Consider the following 16,621-nt stretch of genomic DNA (forward strand, 5'->3'; position numbering starts at 1 on the left):
GTATGCCCCGGCGAAGGGGATGCAGCAAGGAAAAACACTGTCACCTCTCCGCTGGGAAGCCTTGAGCAAAGGCGAGTCCCCAGGCAAGGTGGCCAATTTGATCGGCACAAGGCATGCAAGCTCCACCCCCCAGTCGTTCTTAGACTCCTTATTGGGTGAGCAATGCAGCCGAGCAACACAGTTGGAGCCTCCCTCCTCCCTGGCCGGCAGGGAGGGAGGGAGAGGAGCTGCTTCCTTTGAAACCCGGGAGATTTAAGGCACATCATCAATAAGGGACAGCAGCGGGACACAGCGCTGGGATAAGGGACTTTCCCGCCAAATAAGGGACGGTTGACAGCTATGCTTTTTGCAGTTCCGTGCAAACCGCAAGCATAGGCGGATGTGCGAATTCAGCTTTCCTACCTGAGCAGCAGGGTTGAAAGTCTTGCTGCAGATCAGGAGCTTGATCTGCCCATTCATACTTTCTCCGCAGGGCGAGAGGATCACACTGATTCGGCAAGTGGACGAAAACTGGTATGAAGGAAAAATCGCCAGCACTCACCGCCAAGGCATCTTCCCGGTCACCTACGTGGACATTTTCAAGCAGCCTGTGCTGAAGAACACACTAGACTACGGCAGCTTGTCGTTCTGCCACTCCCCAAACCGCAGTCTGACAACATCCCCGCAGGTACCTGCTCTGAATCCAGCCTTGCGAAACCGTAAGGCGTCGCTGTTTTTTGCTAGAGAGTCCCTTCCCCTGCTAATAACTCTTGGGTAGTAAGGAGAACACATTTACCAGTGGTATATTCAAAAGATACATCTATTGCATCGCCCCGTATGGAGTGGGAGTTGTGGAAAGTGTTGACAATAAACTCACCGTTTAGGAAAGTTCAAATGACCTGTTTCACACACGACACTAAATCAGGCCTTGCTCTGTGTGAAAACCCAGAGAGGAGATTGTGGTGGCCTTTCTTGGTTCTACTGCTGCAAGCTAAGCATGTTGGTTTGTGTGTTTGCCTTGCTCCAGACAAACCATGATTCATAACCCAAGAATTGTTCTTGGTTTACTACTTGTCGTTTGGGGAAGGCAAACCATGAGCCCAGGTTCAGATGATACCCTGAGTTAAATCACAGCTGTTCTCACAGCAGCAAATCAGCATCAGCAGCAGAGAAGCAAGGCAGCCACAAGCTATCGAGCAGCCTGCACGCCCATTTGTTTGCATTAAGCCACAGTTTGGCTTAGAGTTACATGCAAACTGAGCCAAAGCGATTTTGGCAAGAGTGAAATAAACAGGGCCATACAATTGTACCTTAAAGGACTTTGCCTATGCATTCCTCCTTAACTCTGAGCAGGAATTGGAACTTTGCACCAATAATTCTAGTGCGGCAGAGTGTGTACATTGCTCAGAGGCTAGCACAGTTTTAGAAAATAGTTTTAGAAATGGCAAAGCCCAGAGGATAGCCTTATACTTTTTTAAAAAATAAGCAGCCATGTGGTAAAATTGGTAAGCACCCATTTCTTAATGAACCACACGGACATATTTTTAAAATAGTTCCTAAACAGCATAAGCACGGGTAGAAAGTAATTATACATTTCCCCCTCCTGTTCCAGCTGCTCAGTATCTACCAGAGCAATGCTGACTTTGTTCCTAGAAGGGTGTTGTGTTATGTTTGGGATTTTAAGAGACGCTTCCTGAGCCATTACAGAAAATCTCCTGGAAAGCAGTTTGGCAGTGGTTGAGGAACAAAAAAAGGAAACAAGCACATGCGTGATAAGAGGCAGGCTTCCGTTCCTCTGAAAATATATTGTCCGCCAAGCCTTTAAATAACAATCATGAATGCAGTTAGGCAGCTTTAGTCTTTCTGAAGACCACGAGATGGATTCCGCCTAACTGGTAGGATTGCAGCTTTAGATGGGCAGGACCGACTGGGTCAAACTAGTCCTGAAATGAGCAACTGATTGTCACTGCAGTTCATTGTCCTGTACCACTGGCCCAAAGGAGGGCTCTTAGGAGTTGGGTTCAAAGGTATCAACAGTGCCAGAGTGATCAGTTCTAGTGCTTTTATTAAAGAAGGGTGTAGACTTACAGCAAAGCAGCCTGTTGGGTCTCCTAGCTTTGTTGGACGGACACTGCACCCAAACATACATTCTGTATATACACAAAGCAGCATATATTATCTAGGACTCCCCATCACTTAAGGGACGTGGGTGGCGCTGTGGGTTAAACCACAGAGCCTAGGACTTGCTAGGCTCTGTGGTTTAACCCACAGCGCCACCCGCATCCCTGTCCCTCCTTTTAGTCACCTGCATTTATAAGACCCCAAATGCTCTCAGTTTTTTCTTGGGAAGGCTGACCCTGGTCATTTTTTCTGGATTTTTGTGCATCCAAGCTCTTACCATTTTTCTAGGTGGGGTGACCAGTACTGTTCCAAATGTCACTACACCAGGAAGGCATTAGAATCCTCGCAGTGTTATATCCCGTGGCATTTGACATTCAGTATTATATTAATTACTCTCCCTTCTCCACAAGGTCCCAGGGGTGGGTTACAACAATGTAAAATCCGACATAGAAAATTGTTCAAGCCAATTGCAATTGCAACCAGAGTGGGTCCTGGCTATCTATTGCTGCAGTACACAGATGTAACATTTTTCGCCACCCCAACACTTGTTCCTAGTCATCATCGGTATAGATGTGAAGCTGCAATATCTGTCCCAACATGTATCACTTTACACTTCCTCACATCGAAAAGGAAGAACAGGAGGACAGATGGAGGCAAAGTAGGAGCGCAGATGGCTGTTTACTCTGCCAAAAGCATTCTGAATTTAAAATCCCTCTCCAGGGACACCGCACCATATATATTTTTTTAAAAAAAACAAAATGTAGCGAAAACTAAACTCAGGAATATAATTCTTAAAAGGTACTAAAGGCAGCTATAAAGGGGAATGACCAAATTAATAATAATAATAATAATAATAATAATAATAATAATAATAATTTATTTATTTATACCCTGCCCATCTGGCTGGGCTTCCCCAGCCACTCTGGGCGGCTTCCAAAAAAATATTAAAATACTGTAATACATCAAACATTAAAAGCTTCCCTAAACAGGGCTGCCTTCAGATGTCGTCTAAAAGTCTGGTAGTTGTTGTTCTCTTTGACATCTGGTGGGAGGGCGTTCCACAGAGCGGGTGCCACTACCGAGAAGGCCCTCTGCCTGGTTCCCTGTAACTTGGCTTCTCACAGTGAGGGAACCGCCAGAAGGCCCTCGGTGCAGGACCTCAGTGTCCGGGCAGAACCATGGGGGTGGAGACGCTCCTTCAGATATACTGGACCAAGGGATTTTGATGGCCACCTTCCCATCTCATGAAATCTCCCATCCGACTGTGTTGCTCAGGCCAGACCTCTAACCAGACTGCATTTCCTCCCCCCCCCCCCACCTCCCCACCTCCCCCCATCTTTTGGCTTGTAAATATCCAAGAATTACCCCAAAGCTTTCCTCAGCCAACAAGCCGCAGTTCGGTAATGCAACAGTGTAAAAAGAACACGAGCAATCAGGAAAGGGGCACTAGCATTATAACAAGTAAAAAAATAATACAATATAAACACGATGTCTGAATGTAGGCTGTGTAATTCTGTTAAACGAACAGAAACCGTTAGAAACTTCATGTGAAAGAAATGTTAAATTTTGATATAGGGCAAGACGTGCTGAATCTTACCACCACCGCCTGCGTGCCTTTCCTCCCCCGAAAATCAGTATCTTTAGCTATTTTTCTCATGGTGGCGCCCCAATACCAGCAGTAACATCTGGCACAGCTAAATTAACACAATTTCAGGGATCATGAGCAGCAAGAGGATTTCACCTTCCTCCCACCCCACCCATACTGGATTTTTAAATCCCCCACTCCTAGCTTTTTAGGGAATTTGCTGCAGCCAGCTTGCGCCCCTCCTAGAATCATGTCTTCATGGCACCCTTATTGAACCATATATTGAAACCTGCATATATCTACCTTCATGTATCTGCAGAACTTGCTTGTATGCTCTTGTTTCCATTCCTCTATTTCTGAACCTTGGAAACACCCTAAATTGTCAGTGCTCAGCCATGCTCTGGCTTTTCCACTTTCCTCCATTCTTTTGCTGTACACGCTTCATTTTATATTATTATTATTTTTAATAACCTTTTCTTTCTTTCTTTCTTTCTTTCTTTCTTTCTTTCTTTCTTTCTTTCTTTCTCGTTTTCTTTTTTGTCAAGTCTCCCAGTTCTGAGCTGCTTTTCACACCAACACCTCCACCTTTGGCCCCCATGCGCCCAGCCCTGTCTCCCGAGTTGCAGGCCGTCACTTCCGAATGGATTTCCCTCACCTTGGGGGCACCCCGTGGCCACGCTCCACCCATCACCCCTCCATTACCACCTCTTCCCGACGCTTCCCTCTGCAACGTCGACTATCTCACCCCTTCGGCGGTGGCCAGCCCCTCGCCTTCCATCAGCCTCCATCCCTCTAACATGTCCAGTTCCTCGACCCCGACCTCTTTCGTCTCCCCACTGCCTCCCTCCCCTTACGAGCCGCAGTCGCCCGCCCAAAACCTCAGCCTGGCGGCTCGGCAGAGCGAAGAGAAGTTTGCTAGCTCCCCTTCCCCGCAAATGAGCTACTGCGATTCGCCTTGCAGCCCCGACAGCTTCCTCTCAGAGCTCAGCGATGCCACTGAACGCCAAGGCAAGTTGCAGAAGAGCCGAGGGCCGAGTCGGAGAATGGAGAGGGAGGATTGTGTTACGGCCGACAGAAGTTGCGGTGGCATCCCTGAGATCTGTAGGGCGAGGGGCCTGTCAGAGCCGGAGAAGGCCGCTAGCTCACAAAAGAAACCTCTTCACACCATTGAGGAGAGCATGCTGTATCAGGAGCAGGGAGGTAGTCCCATGTGCAGTTATAAGCAAGTTGAACAGAGGGAAAATCAAAGCAGGCCCTTCAAGGTATTTCTTCTGCATGAGTGTCCTGAGGTTAACATCGCTGTACGTTTGAGTGTTGCCTGTGTGTGCTACTGACCCGGGTTGCAGCTCACACTAGCTCAGTGTTTCCCAGACTTGCATCTCCAGCTGTTTTGTTTTTTTGGACTACAACTCCCATCATCCCTTGCTAGCAGGACCAGTGGTCAGGGATGATGAGAACTGTAGTCCAAACACAGTTGGAGACCTATGTTTGGGAAACACTGTTCTAGCTGGTATATTCCTTCTAGCTTGATGGCAACTAACAGCAAAACTTTGTCCCCTGAGCCAGTCGTGTTGGAAGAGTCACCAGAGTGAAGATCATTTTGGGATGGGTCCCAGGTTGAGAAGTGGTTCTCATATATAGCCTAGTCCAGGGTGTTATGTACTGAAGTTCTTACCCTGGGCCAGCAGGGGGATACTGTAGATAGTTATGCAAATAAGGGATCGAAAGTGACGTTCAGTGATTGGATAGTTTTAGAAAGTTGTTACAGTAATGTTGTACTGGAGCTCTATATAAGCAGGCTGACTGAGCCCTTCAGTTCAGTTCTGTCCTGGCCTGTGAATAAATAAGAGCTGTTTGGAGAATCGCTGTGTCGTCTGATATGTTCACCCACAACTTAACACTGGTGACGAAGGTGGGATGGATGGACAGCAGAGCACAGCCGGATGCAGACACCCTCTGAGCAGAGCTGAATCACTGAACTGAAACACCGAGTGAAATCACTGAACGTCACTTTCGATCCCTTATTTGCACAACTATCTACAGTATCCCCCTGTTGGCCCAGGGTGAGAACTTCAGTACATAACACCGAGCTTTCCAAACTGTGTGTCGTGACACGTTAGTGCGTCGGCTGCAGTGTGCAGCTGTGTCGTGCGAACGCTCCTGGAAAGGGGTTAGTTTGACCTTCAGTTTGCTAGTACAGCTGAATTGCTGTGTCCTGAAAGGATGCCCGTCTAAAAAGGGCGTCACCAACATGAAAGTTTGGAAAGCTCTGGCCTAGTCTGTTGGACGGTGGCTCTCAAAGGATGTGTCTTGAGAGCAGCTTTGCTTTCGTGATCCGAGGAATGCTGTAGGCAAAGTAGCTGTAGTCCACGTTCCCGCAAGATGTTAGGACCCTTCTCAGGTATCCCAAATGGAAAACACTCTTTAAGCTATGGTGTCATTTAGCAAAACTGATGCACTCACCCAGACAACTGCCAATGGTAATTCTGAGGGGTGGGGGTGGAGGAGTGCAGTGAAAAAGCTTCTTCTCTGGTCCTCCAGGGAAAGGGCTTCTCGGTGCCTTCCTCTGCCTCCAGCATATATCTATTGCTTTTCCAGCCAGCCAATTTAATTGAGGGTTTGAATCTCAGCAGAACTGGCAAGCCTATGGTACTATCAGCCAGACAGTGAAAGTACCGTATTTACTCAAGTCGAATGCGCCATTGAATCTAACGCTCACCTCAGTTTTCAGAACCTTGAAACGAAAAAAGAGAGCATTTGCCGGCGAATGTATACGTGCTGTTGAAGCCAGTGCGCACCTTAATTTTCACAACGTAATTTGGCCCCCAAACGGTGAGCATTAGCTCCGAGTAAATACAGTAGTTAGTTAGCTGCAAGGCTGGGTCTTTTGCATAGGAGGACAAAAAAAATATGATTTCTGTGGGGCTGTTTTAGTAGGGATGGGGTGTGCAAAACTGGAGAGGAATTCATTAGTCTGCGTCCATCTCAGGAGGGGAGATGATAGTACTCGGCAACGAGTTGTAGACCTGGACTAGTAACATGCAGGCTGGGAAAACTCTTAGAAGCACCAAAGGTGTTTATTTCAGCTGGATGAAATATACTCGGAGTCATGCTCTTTATTCAGCTCATAATGGTGAGGAGGAATGAATGTTTCCCCAAAGTATCTGCTTTATATACATTATTTACACAATGGGCTGCGTGTGATTGGCTAATTCCGGAATTCTCCTGTAGGCCAATCAGGTTGTGGATTCACTTCCATCTGGAGCTGGATTGGGTGGCTCCTGCAGACCAATCATACTGCTGCATTGTTCTAGGACCAATCAGACTGCTGCATTCTGAATCTTATTGTTCTAGGACCAATCAGACTGCTGCATTTTGGATCCTATTCAACTCAGTACATAACACCGGATCTCATACATTGGTTTTGGCATAAGGCTGCGTACACACAATACATGAAATTTGCCTCTCTCCTGCCCCCAAGAATCCCTGAAAGTGTAGTTTGCCCCTCACAGCTACAGTTCCCAGACCCCTTATAATCTACAGCTCTCAGCTTTAAAATGTACTTTTAAAATGCATGTTGTGTGCCTAACCCCTTGAGACCTGTGGAGGAACAACCGGAAAGGGATAGAATTTGTAAGTAAATATATTTCCAGGCGCACACTAATTCTTGTCTCAATGTTTTCAGGGGAGTCATGTCATTGACCTAACAACATTCATTCAAAGCGCGTTAAGCTTGCGATACTAATATGGGTCCCGGCAACTTTGAAAAGGCATGCCTGTTTTTTGCATGGACTTGTTGACGATATCTGCACCGAGTTCAGAACACGTTTTCTTGTTTGTAAGAGCATCATTGCTGCAATGATGTGTCGACGGGTCATTTCCCTTTGCTGACCAACTTTTCCTTCCTTTTAAAAGTCTGTCAACGCAAAACCATTCTCTCCATCTACTCTTCTGTCTCCCTCTGCAATTTCTTCCTTTGCGGTTAGAACACAAGTACCTCCCAGACTCTCACGCACAGTCAACGTCCCACAGGTAATCACGGGAGTTTGGGAGCTGGGGGGAATGTCATTGATTTCTCTCCTAAAAAGTAAGGGGAAATGTGTGTGCGTCTTATGGAGCAAATGCAGGCTGCGCAGCTATCCCAGAAGCCAGAACAGCAAGAGGGATTGCTTCTTTCACTGCACAGCGATCCCTCTTGCTGTTCTGGCTTCTGAGATTCAGAATATTTTTTTTCTTGTTTTCCTCCTCCAAAAACTAGGTGCGTTTTGTGGTCTGGTGTGTCTTATAGAGTGAAAAATGCGGTACATTGTTGTTGCCTTAATCTGAGCCAGAGACCATCTAAGACAGGCATAGGCAAAGTCCAGCCCTCCATCATCCCTGACCACTGGTCCTGTTAGCTAGGGATGATGGGAATTGTAGTCCCAAACATCTGGCGGGCTGGAGTTTGCCTATGCCTGATCTAAGAGCCAATTGTCTGCTCTGACTAGCAAAAGTATAAGAAATGTACAGCACCAAGCACAAAAGGCGTGAGGGAGGAAACTTTAAAACAGTACTTGAATTTTATAAAATAGCAGAAAGGCCTTAGGAAACGCTCAACCCATTTCAGTTCAAAACCTTCTTCAGGGTCACAATACAGTTCCAATTAAGGCAATAGCATGTCTTAATTAAGGTATTGTCTTAACAGGAAAACGGTATTCCTTGTTCCCCGCAAGGAGACTTTAAATAAAACATGTCGGCCATTTTATAGGTCCTTCCTACTATTTTATACCATGATGTCTTTTTAGTACTGTTTTGATATTTTTGCCTGTGTTTTATTTTTCTGGCTGTTATTCTGACTGCTAGCAGCCTCTCAAGATCTTCCTTTTCCAGCCGTATAATTTGGATCCTGTCTTCATTGAGAATATTAATTGGTCAGGTTTAAGGTCGTTAGCTTCACAAGTGGTTAGTTCAAATGGTTGAACTAACCCTCCCTGTGGGGTGGGAAACATTTTCATTACGAGTGACGTGGAAAAAGCTGTATCTGGTGTTAATTAATAGGTAATAGTGGCCTAGATGGGCCAAGATCTGACTCAATGTAAATCGTTTTTCTATGTTCACAGTGATGAATAAGGTGCATTTAGCTAATGTGCTAAATTAGCACAGGCCCTATTAATCTCAGCCAGGATTCCATGTTACTATCCTTATATAAACTGTGCATAACTTTTTGGCAAGGCAAGGTTTTTGTGTCGGAATCACGTGGGTAGGTTCTCTTGCTATTTGTTAAGCTTTCATTGGCAGTGAGAGAGCTTGGGGGTCCCAGGGCATGGATGGTGGTCTGCAATAAGTTCTGTTTGCTTGTGTTAGGGAGGGATTGTTAGGTCAACTTACCTATGCTATCAGTGGGTTCTTGCTGTTGTCTTGTTGGGCTGTGTGTGTAATAAAAGGGGGGGGGCTACACCGGGGTGAAGGTGTCCTCTTTTATTTTTCACTGTGCTAGTTTCAGTTTCGTCGTTAGCTTTTATGTTTCCCATATGGTTTCCCATATGGTTTGGTACCAGTGGTCCATGTTCACTCCTAACAGGTCTGGTACGGCAAAGTACCGTATTTTTTGCTCTATAAGACTCACTTTTTCCCTCCTAAAAAGTAAGGGGAAATGTTGTGTGCGTCTTATGGAGCGAATGCAGGCTGCACAGCTATCCCAGAAGCCAGAACAACAAGAGGGATTGCTGCTTTCACTGCGTAGCGATTCCTCTTGCTGTTCTGGCTTCTGAGATTCAGAATATTTTTTTTCTTGTTTTCCTCCTCCAAAAACTAGGTGCGTCTTGTGGTCTGGTGCATCTTATAGAGCAAAAAATACGGTACATTACAAAGAGAGACTTTGTCTGTATGGACAACCCTGCGTGGAGGAGCTGCGCCACCATTTATTGCAGTGCCCGTTATATATAGACCCAAGAGGCCGATTTATAAAACCCCTGTTTATGAATGGAACACATCTGAATAGGGTGGAAAGGGTGAAATGGCTGCTGAATGGCACTGACAACTTTGTTACTTATAAAGTAGCACTCTATGCGTTGACAGCTAAGAAGATCAGGAGGAAAGAACTAGAAAAAATAGAGGTCAACTGCAAAGGGGATTCAGATATTTAATTTGGCACATCTTACCTAAGAATCTTCTGCTATTCTATTTAATGCAACAAATAATTTTAGTAGCCGCGGCCGTGGTTTTATTGTATGTGTGGTGCCTGATTATTTTTATGGTTATTGTTGTCTTTCTTTTTGCTCTCCTTCTGAATGATGCCATGGCCTATGGCTAGTGCTATAAAAAGTTTAACTGGAACGGTCCCGCCAGTGTCTAGTTATGACGCTCCTGGCTGCTGAGAGTAGCTGGCTTAAGGGTTTTTTGTAGCGTGAGTGTGCATTATCGTCTTGGAACATATTCAGTAAGGCCAGTTCTGGGGTGTCTTCTAATATCTGCTTTGTTCTTTGGCATATTTCTAGGACTGATGTCCAAAAGTGTTTGATTTTGGGACAATTCCACCATATATGGAGGCAAGTGCCTGTAGAGGGGCAACCTCTCCAGCATTTTTGTGAGGTTTCTGGGTATATCAGTACCAACATACGTGGTGTTAGGTACCATCTGTAGATAGGTTTCTGAGCGAGTTTCCTCTTTTTTTTTGGCTGAGATTAAAGGGTGGTTTTGACCACAGTTTAGTCCATTGGGTAGGGTTTATTTCGTAACCTATGTCATGCTCCCATTGTTTTTTGATTGAGATGAGGAGGTTTGTGGGATTCTGGAACAGTATTTTGTTATTTGTGGATACCATCCCTTTGCCATGTCCCTCTGCTGTCAGGAGAAGTTTTTTGAAGGTGGTCAAAGGCCTAATGGCTGCTGTTTTTACTGCTGGGATGTTTAAGAAGGCATGGAGCTGGTAGGATGTTAGCCAGGGTATTTGGGTATCCCCGAGTTTGTCTTGTATTTCTTATGTCGGTATGGGTTTGTAGACATCTGTTAGGTGGTGTAAGGCTTTGGCTTGCCAAGTTTTTACTTGGAAGTTTGGGGTTGTGTGATGGAGTTGTGGATTGTGGGCCCAGGGGGGTTAGTTGGGATGGGGTTGGAGACAGTTTGCCTACCTTTTCCTTCCATGCTCTAAACATGGACTGCGTGGACCTGTTTAGTGTTGCGGGGATTTTCCTTAGTTTGCTTTGGAAAAATGAGTATGCCGTGGCGGGAGTATTTTCGATTGTGTCTATCTTCACATGCGCCTATGGTTTCGTCTCGTCTTCTAGGATATACGGGATTTTGTGGCGCACTTGGTTGGCGAGGCGTAGTTTGGTCAGAATCGAGTATACACTTCCAAAGTTAATGCTGAATACATTACCTCTGGTAAACGAGCTGCATAACCGCTAGAGGGCCATGAAAATTTGTGTCCCAGGATTTTTAGGCTCGTCTACCCATGTACTAGGGATGCGGGTGGCGCTGTGGGTTAAACCACAGAGCCTAGGACTTGCCGATCAGGTCGGTGGTTTGAATCCCCGTGACGGGGTGAGCTCCCGTTGCTCAGTCCCTGCTCCTGCCAACCTAGCAGTTCAAAAGCACGTCATGTGCAAGTAGATAAATAGGTACTACTCCAGTGGGAAGGTAAACGGCATTTCTGTGCGCTGCTCTGGTTTGCCAGAAGCGGCTTAGTCATGCTGGCCACATGACCTGGAAGCTGTCTGCAGACAAACGCCGGCTCCCTCGGCCTATAGAACGAGATGAGCGCGCAACCCCAGAGTCGGTCACGACTGGACCTAATGGCCAGGGGTCCCTTTACCTTTACCCATGTACTATCTGAAACCAAAGGGGCTCGCTGGTTGCCAGATGTGAAATATATTGCCATTAGTTTTAGCTCTCCAACCTCGCTATAATCCTATCTCAGTGTTTCTCAAATTTGGGTCCCCAGCTGCGGTTGGACTAGCTAGCAGTTCCCATGGTCAGGGATGATGGGAGTTGTAGTCCCAAGTTTGAGAAACACTGCTAGATTGCAGCCTCCCAAACACAGGGTCACAGGTTTGGAACCTTCCCCCAAACTCATAACAATAGTCTTAGAAAAGAAAAACCAAAGTGACAGAGAGAGAGGTGTGTGTTTTTTTAAAAAAAGGAAAACACAAAGGTGTGATCAGTTGTCTGTCCTTTTCTGAACGAAGGGCACTAAACACTGGCTGTGTTTGTGTGTATGTCATGCTACTAGCTGGAAGATCACGTAATCCGGACTCTCAACAGCTAATTAGTGAGTGGCAAGGTGTTGCGCTAATTAGAGAGCCAGTGTGGTGTAGTGGTTAAGTCTCGTAATCTGGGGAACCGGGTTCGCTTCCTCGCTCCTTCACCTGCAGCTGCTGGGTGACCTTGGGCTAGTCCCACTTCTCTGAAGTCTCTCAGCCCCACTCACCTCACAGAGTGTTTGTTGTGGGGGAGGAAGGGAAAGGAGAATGTTAGCCGCTTTGAGATTCCTTAAAGGGAGTGAAAGGTGGGATATCAAATCCCAAAAAAACCCCTCTAATTGCATTACGATGCAAGGCACAAGGTGTTGTCTTCCAAGCCAACAGATGATGCAGCGATTTGCCCTGCAACACACAATGTCTTGACAAGCTAGAACAGCCCTTGCCAGCTAGCCATTACAGACACCGTAGGAACTGAGAGACAAGTTGGGAGCTGAGTAGAGAGAACAGAGGTGCTCTTTGGTAACAATACAGCTGAAAGGACCTTTTTCGCCTGTTATGAAGCCGAATCATAGAAATCGTAAGGGAGAGGTTACGTATCATAATTTCAACAATGCGAAAGACCACTTTACCCGATTTGTTCCCCCCAGATTCTGTCTTGAGAGTTTCAGGAGACTGGTTAAAGTCTCCTGAGGTTATCTCTTGCTTAAATGGATGTCACTGCTGTGTTGGGTTCTTTGAAATGGGAATTGAAACAGCATCCATCGAGAGATTTTTGTATGTGAATGAATAAGCGCCGTAAAAAGTGAATCTGACTTGTGTGCCTGAGCCCAAAGGAATTCTTCTGCAGCTGACATTTATGTCTGTGAATTGTGACGACTTGTGCCCTGTAACTTGAATGTACTCTCCTTCCATCTAAGTGGAAAATTGCCACAGTAGACATTCCCAGTTACCATATTTTTCACTCTATAGGACGCACTTTTTCCCCTCCAAAAATGAAGGGGAAATGTTTGTGCGTCCTATGGAGTGAATGCAGGCTTTCGCTGAAGCCTGGAGAGCAAGAGGGGTCAGTGCGCACCGACCCCTCTCGCTCTCCAGGCTTCACGAAGCTATCCGCAAGCCTTCGGAGCCCGTGGGAGTTCCCGCCGGGCTCCAAAGGCTTGCGGATTTCAGCCTGCAGCCCGAAGCCCAGGGAACGCAGGGCTGCGCACCCCGGGCTTCAGGCAGCTATCCGCAAGCCTTTGGAGCCCGGCGGGAACTCCCACCGCGCTCCGAAGGCTTGCGGATAGAGGCCTGCAGCCTGAAGCCCGGGGAGCGCAGTGCCAACTCCCACTGCGCTCCTCGGGCTTCAGGCAGCTATCCGCAAACCTTCAGAGCGCTCCCCCAGCCCACAAGCTCTGGGAGTGGCGGCAAGGCTGCACAACCTTGCCTCCGCTCCCGGACCTGTTTTGGGGTCGGGGGAAGCTCGGGCTTCCCCCACCCCAGCCCCGCGGCTAAAAACAAAGCTGCGAGCAGCCTCTCCCAGCTGGAGAGGTTGTGCGTGGCTAAAGAGGAAGCCAAGACAGCCAGCGGGATGGAATTTTTTTTCTTTATTTCCCCCCCCCCCTAAAAACTAGGTGTGCCCTATGGTCCGGTGTGCCCTATGGAGCGAAAAATACGGTATATAAAAGGGAGGGAGGGAGAGATACAGAAAAGGGAAATGAGTCAAGACTAGCAGCAAATTGTAAACTTGGAAGCCTTCCTATACCTGTGCCTGCTTCTCATATCTCCAGAAAGGACTCCAATTTGTTCTTTCCCCCCCAAGAGGGGCAGCTGTGGTCGTAGCAGCTTAAAGGCAAATAAATATATAATAATAATAATAATAATAAATTTTATTTATATCCCGCCCTCCCCAGCCGAAGCCGGGCTCAGGGCGGCTAACAACACTAAAACAGTACATTATAAAACATTATAAAAATGAATTAAAATCAAAATTAATGGCAACCATAAACTAAAGTCTTGTAAAGATTGCCAAAGGAGGGAGTCAGGCTGCGCCCTGACCAAAGGCCAGGTGGAACAGCTCTGTCTTGCAGGCCCTGTGGAAAGATGTCAAGTCCTGCAGGGCCCTTGTCTCTTGTGACAGAGCGTTCCACCAGGTTGGAGCCGCAGCCGAAAAAGCCCTGGCTCTAGTTGAGGCCAGCCTAACCTCTCTGTGGCTTGGGACCTTCAAGGTGTTTTTATTTGAAGACCGTAAGTTCCTCTGTGGGGCATACCAGGAGAGGCGGTCCCGTAGGTACGAGGGTCCTAGGCCGTATAGGGCTTTGAAGGTTAAAACCAGCACCTTAAACCTGATCCTGTACTCCACCGGGAGCCAGTGCAGCTTATATAGCACCGGATGAATGTGATCTCTAAGCGAAGATCCCGTAAGGAGTCTCGCTGCGGCATTCTGCACCCGCTGGAGTTTCTGGGTCAGTCTCAAGGGCAGCCCCACGTAGAGCGAGTTACAATAATCCAGTCTGGAGGTGACCGTCGCGTGGATCACAGTGGCTAGGTCAGGGCGAGAGAGGTAAGGAGCCAACTGCTTAGCTTGGCCTGAGCTTTTGTGGCTGGAGTACAATCTTGGCAGGCGTACATACCACTTTGTAAAACCGTGTTGACGTGGGTTTGCCACCCCCCACCCCGCTTTACAATCAAGCGGTTTATAAATTTTGTGAAATAGAATAATAAATGCACATGTTTAAGGGGAGGGATGAAGAGGTCCGCAGGTACAGAAATGCCTAAAGCATAAGAATAATATAATCTAATAATAAATAAGTAACATAATCCTTAAATAATAATAATAAACCACAAACCATGACAATTGCATTAAAGCAACATAAACACCCTAGCTCACAAACTGGTGAGCTAAGAGCTAATTAATTTAAAAAATAGCATAATCTTGATTAATCTAGGTGACCTAATTGCATTTCCTGGTCAGTTATATTTCAGCCATTTTGCACAGTTGTTTCCTTTGTGGGCCCATTTGCTTTCAAACTTGGGTGCATCGCAGTTTCATAAAACAGTGGTACCTTGGAAGTCGAATGGAATCCGTTCCGCAAGTCCATTCGACTTCCGAAAATGTTCGAAAACCAAGGCTTGGCTTCCGATTGGCTGCAGGAAGCTCCAGAACACTCATTTCCGGGTTTGTGGTGTTCAGGACCCAAACCGTTCATCTTGCAAGTAGTTCCGAGATCCAAGGTACGGCTGTAGTTTATTCATTTACCAAAAATCCCCTTAATAGGAAACATGGGTGATCCAATGCCTACCTGTTTGGAAGCAAAATCGTCCCACATGAAAAGTAAAGAACATACCTAAGGACCTCCATAGGTGTGTAAATATAAATGAGTAAATTAAAAGAAAAAGTTAACATGCTTGATGCTTGCATGTGCTTCTATATATAAAAAGCCCCACCCCACCCCCCGCCCCGTGACCGTCTGGAGTTACAGAATGTTGAGGACAAAAGAATAAGAAAATTCTAGGTTAATTCATCTCATTGTCTGGCAAATCCTATCATCAGGGGCTCCAAAGCGCATCTTCTTGCTAAAAGCAGTGCTCATAGGTATTCTGCATGTTTCCGTTTCCTCCCCTGGTAATTCCCCTTTAAATCACGGAGTCTAGAGGTTGTGCTCTTTTGTGTCCTCCCAGAGGAACTGTGCCATAATATTTTTTTTGAACATTGGTCTTTGTTTTGCTAACCCATCATTTCATCTTCTAGCTCTTCTTCTTCTAATCCTTCTTGCCAGAGTCACAATGTGCTCTACGGCACAGCTGTTTAATAATATCCAGCGGCGACTGTCATTTATGTCAAATTTCCCTTGTTTATTTTTGTTTTGCTTTCTTCCTATGATTTGAATTTGACTTGCTAGTGCATTTGCTAAAATGTCTCCCTTACCATGTGCTTTGGTGATCACACAGCCTTCTCATCATTCATTGAGGCCAGGACCAGATCTCACAGAATCTGAAAAGAGCTATGTGGTAAGATCGCCTGAGATTCATATCTGCAGCTCCATTTTAGCATTGTTCATACAAGCGCCATTCTCTCTTATTTCCATTTCATACTTCTGGAGGTGTAAGCAAAACAATACCGTACACAAGAGGTACCAGCAGACTCGCAGTAATCCTGAGGTTTGCAGGTGCTTTTTTAAAAAAAATCTTTAGAAAGGAACCCTAAAGGGAGCAAACACCCCCTAACCATTTTCATAGGAACTCCGTGGCATGAAATGTTGTCTGACTGAGGTTGGGTGGGGTTGCGAGAACCACCTGGGAGAGGGAATGGAATGGCTGAAAACTGAGGAGGAAGAGATACATAGATGTTGACATGAGGTTGAATAAACCATCCCATTTTCTGGACAGGTCATTTCCTAATTCACCCTGAGAAGTTATTTTAAATGTAGAAGTCCAAAGATTGTTATATAGTAGGGATTGAGAAGAACTGTGTCCTCATTCAAAACAAACACAAAAATGGAAGGAGGAAATCAGAAAACCCTCCAAGTGTCCCTATTTTCCAGGGACAGTTCCAGATTTTCAGAAGCTGTCCTGGTTTCTGATTTCATCCTGAAATATCCATTTTCCCCCTTAGGACGTCCCTATTTTCATTGGAGAAATGTTGGACGGTATGGAATAGGATGTCCCTATTTTCACTGGAGAAATGTTGGAGGGTATGGAATAGGATGTCCCTATTTGCATCAGAGAAACATCGGAGGGGACGTACTCTTATTTATATTGGAGAAATCTTGGAGAG

The 16,621-nt window shown here is 46.2% G+C and overlaps 1 protein-coding gene and 1 long non-coding RNA gene across 51 annotated transcripts in view; one reads left to right on the plus strand and one right to left on the minus strand.

The window, feature by feature from the left end:
- The window catches only part of SORBS1 (sorbin and SH3 domain containing 1), a 121,397-nt gene that overhangs the window by 97,690 nt on the left and 7,086 nt on the right, over nucleotides 1-16,621 (plus strand). For 39 of the 50 annotated variants that reach the window (XM_083738126.1, XM_083738115.1, XM_083738136.1 and 36 more), the window contains 4 exons: nucleotides 473-667; nucleotides 4,231-4,947; nucleotides 7,601-7,717; nucleotides 15,796-15,855. In XM_083738126.1, the coding sequence (XP_083594252.1) occupies nucleotides 473-667; nucleotides 4,231-4,947; nucleotides 7,601-7,717; nucleotides 15,796-15,855 (1,089 nt within the window). The remainder of the gene's footprint in view (nucleotides 1-472; nucleotides 668-4,230; nucleotides 4,948-7,600; nucleotides 7,718-15,795; nucleotides 15,856-16,621) is intronic. The other 11 variants (XM_083738128.1, XM_083738119.1, XM_083738114.1 and 8 more) reach the window with 1 other exon arrangement.
- On the minus strand, nucleotides 5,074-11,487 carry LOC310844422. The gene is made up of 2 exons (XR_014564111.1): nucleotides 9,265-11,487; nucleotides 5,074-6,268 (listed from the first exon to the last, which is right to left on the minus strand). It is a non-coding gene; the product is annotated as an uncharacterized lncRNA (long non-coding RNA).

Source organism: Podarcis gaigeae (assembly GCF_964106915.1).
Source record: "Podarcis gaigeae genome assembly, chromosome: 5".
NCBI classification, from domain to species: domain Eukaryota; kingdom Metazoa; phylum Chordata; class Lepidosauria; order Squamata; family Lacertidae; genus Podarcis; species Podarcis gaigeae.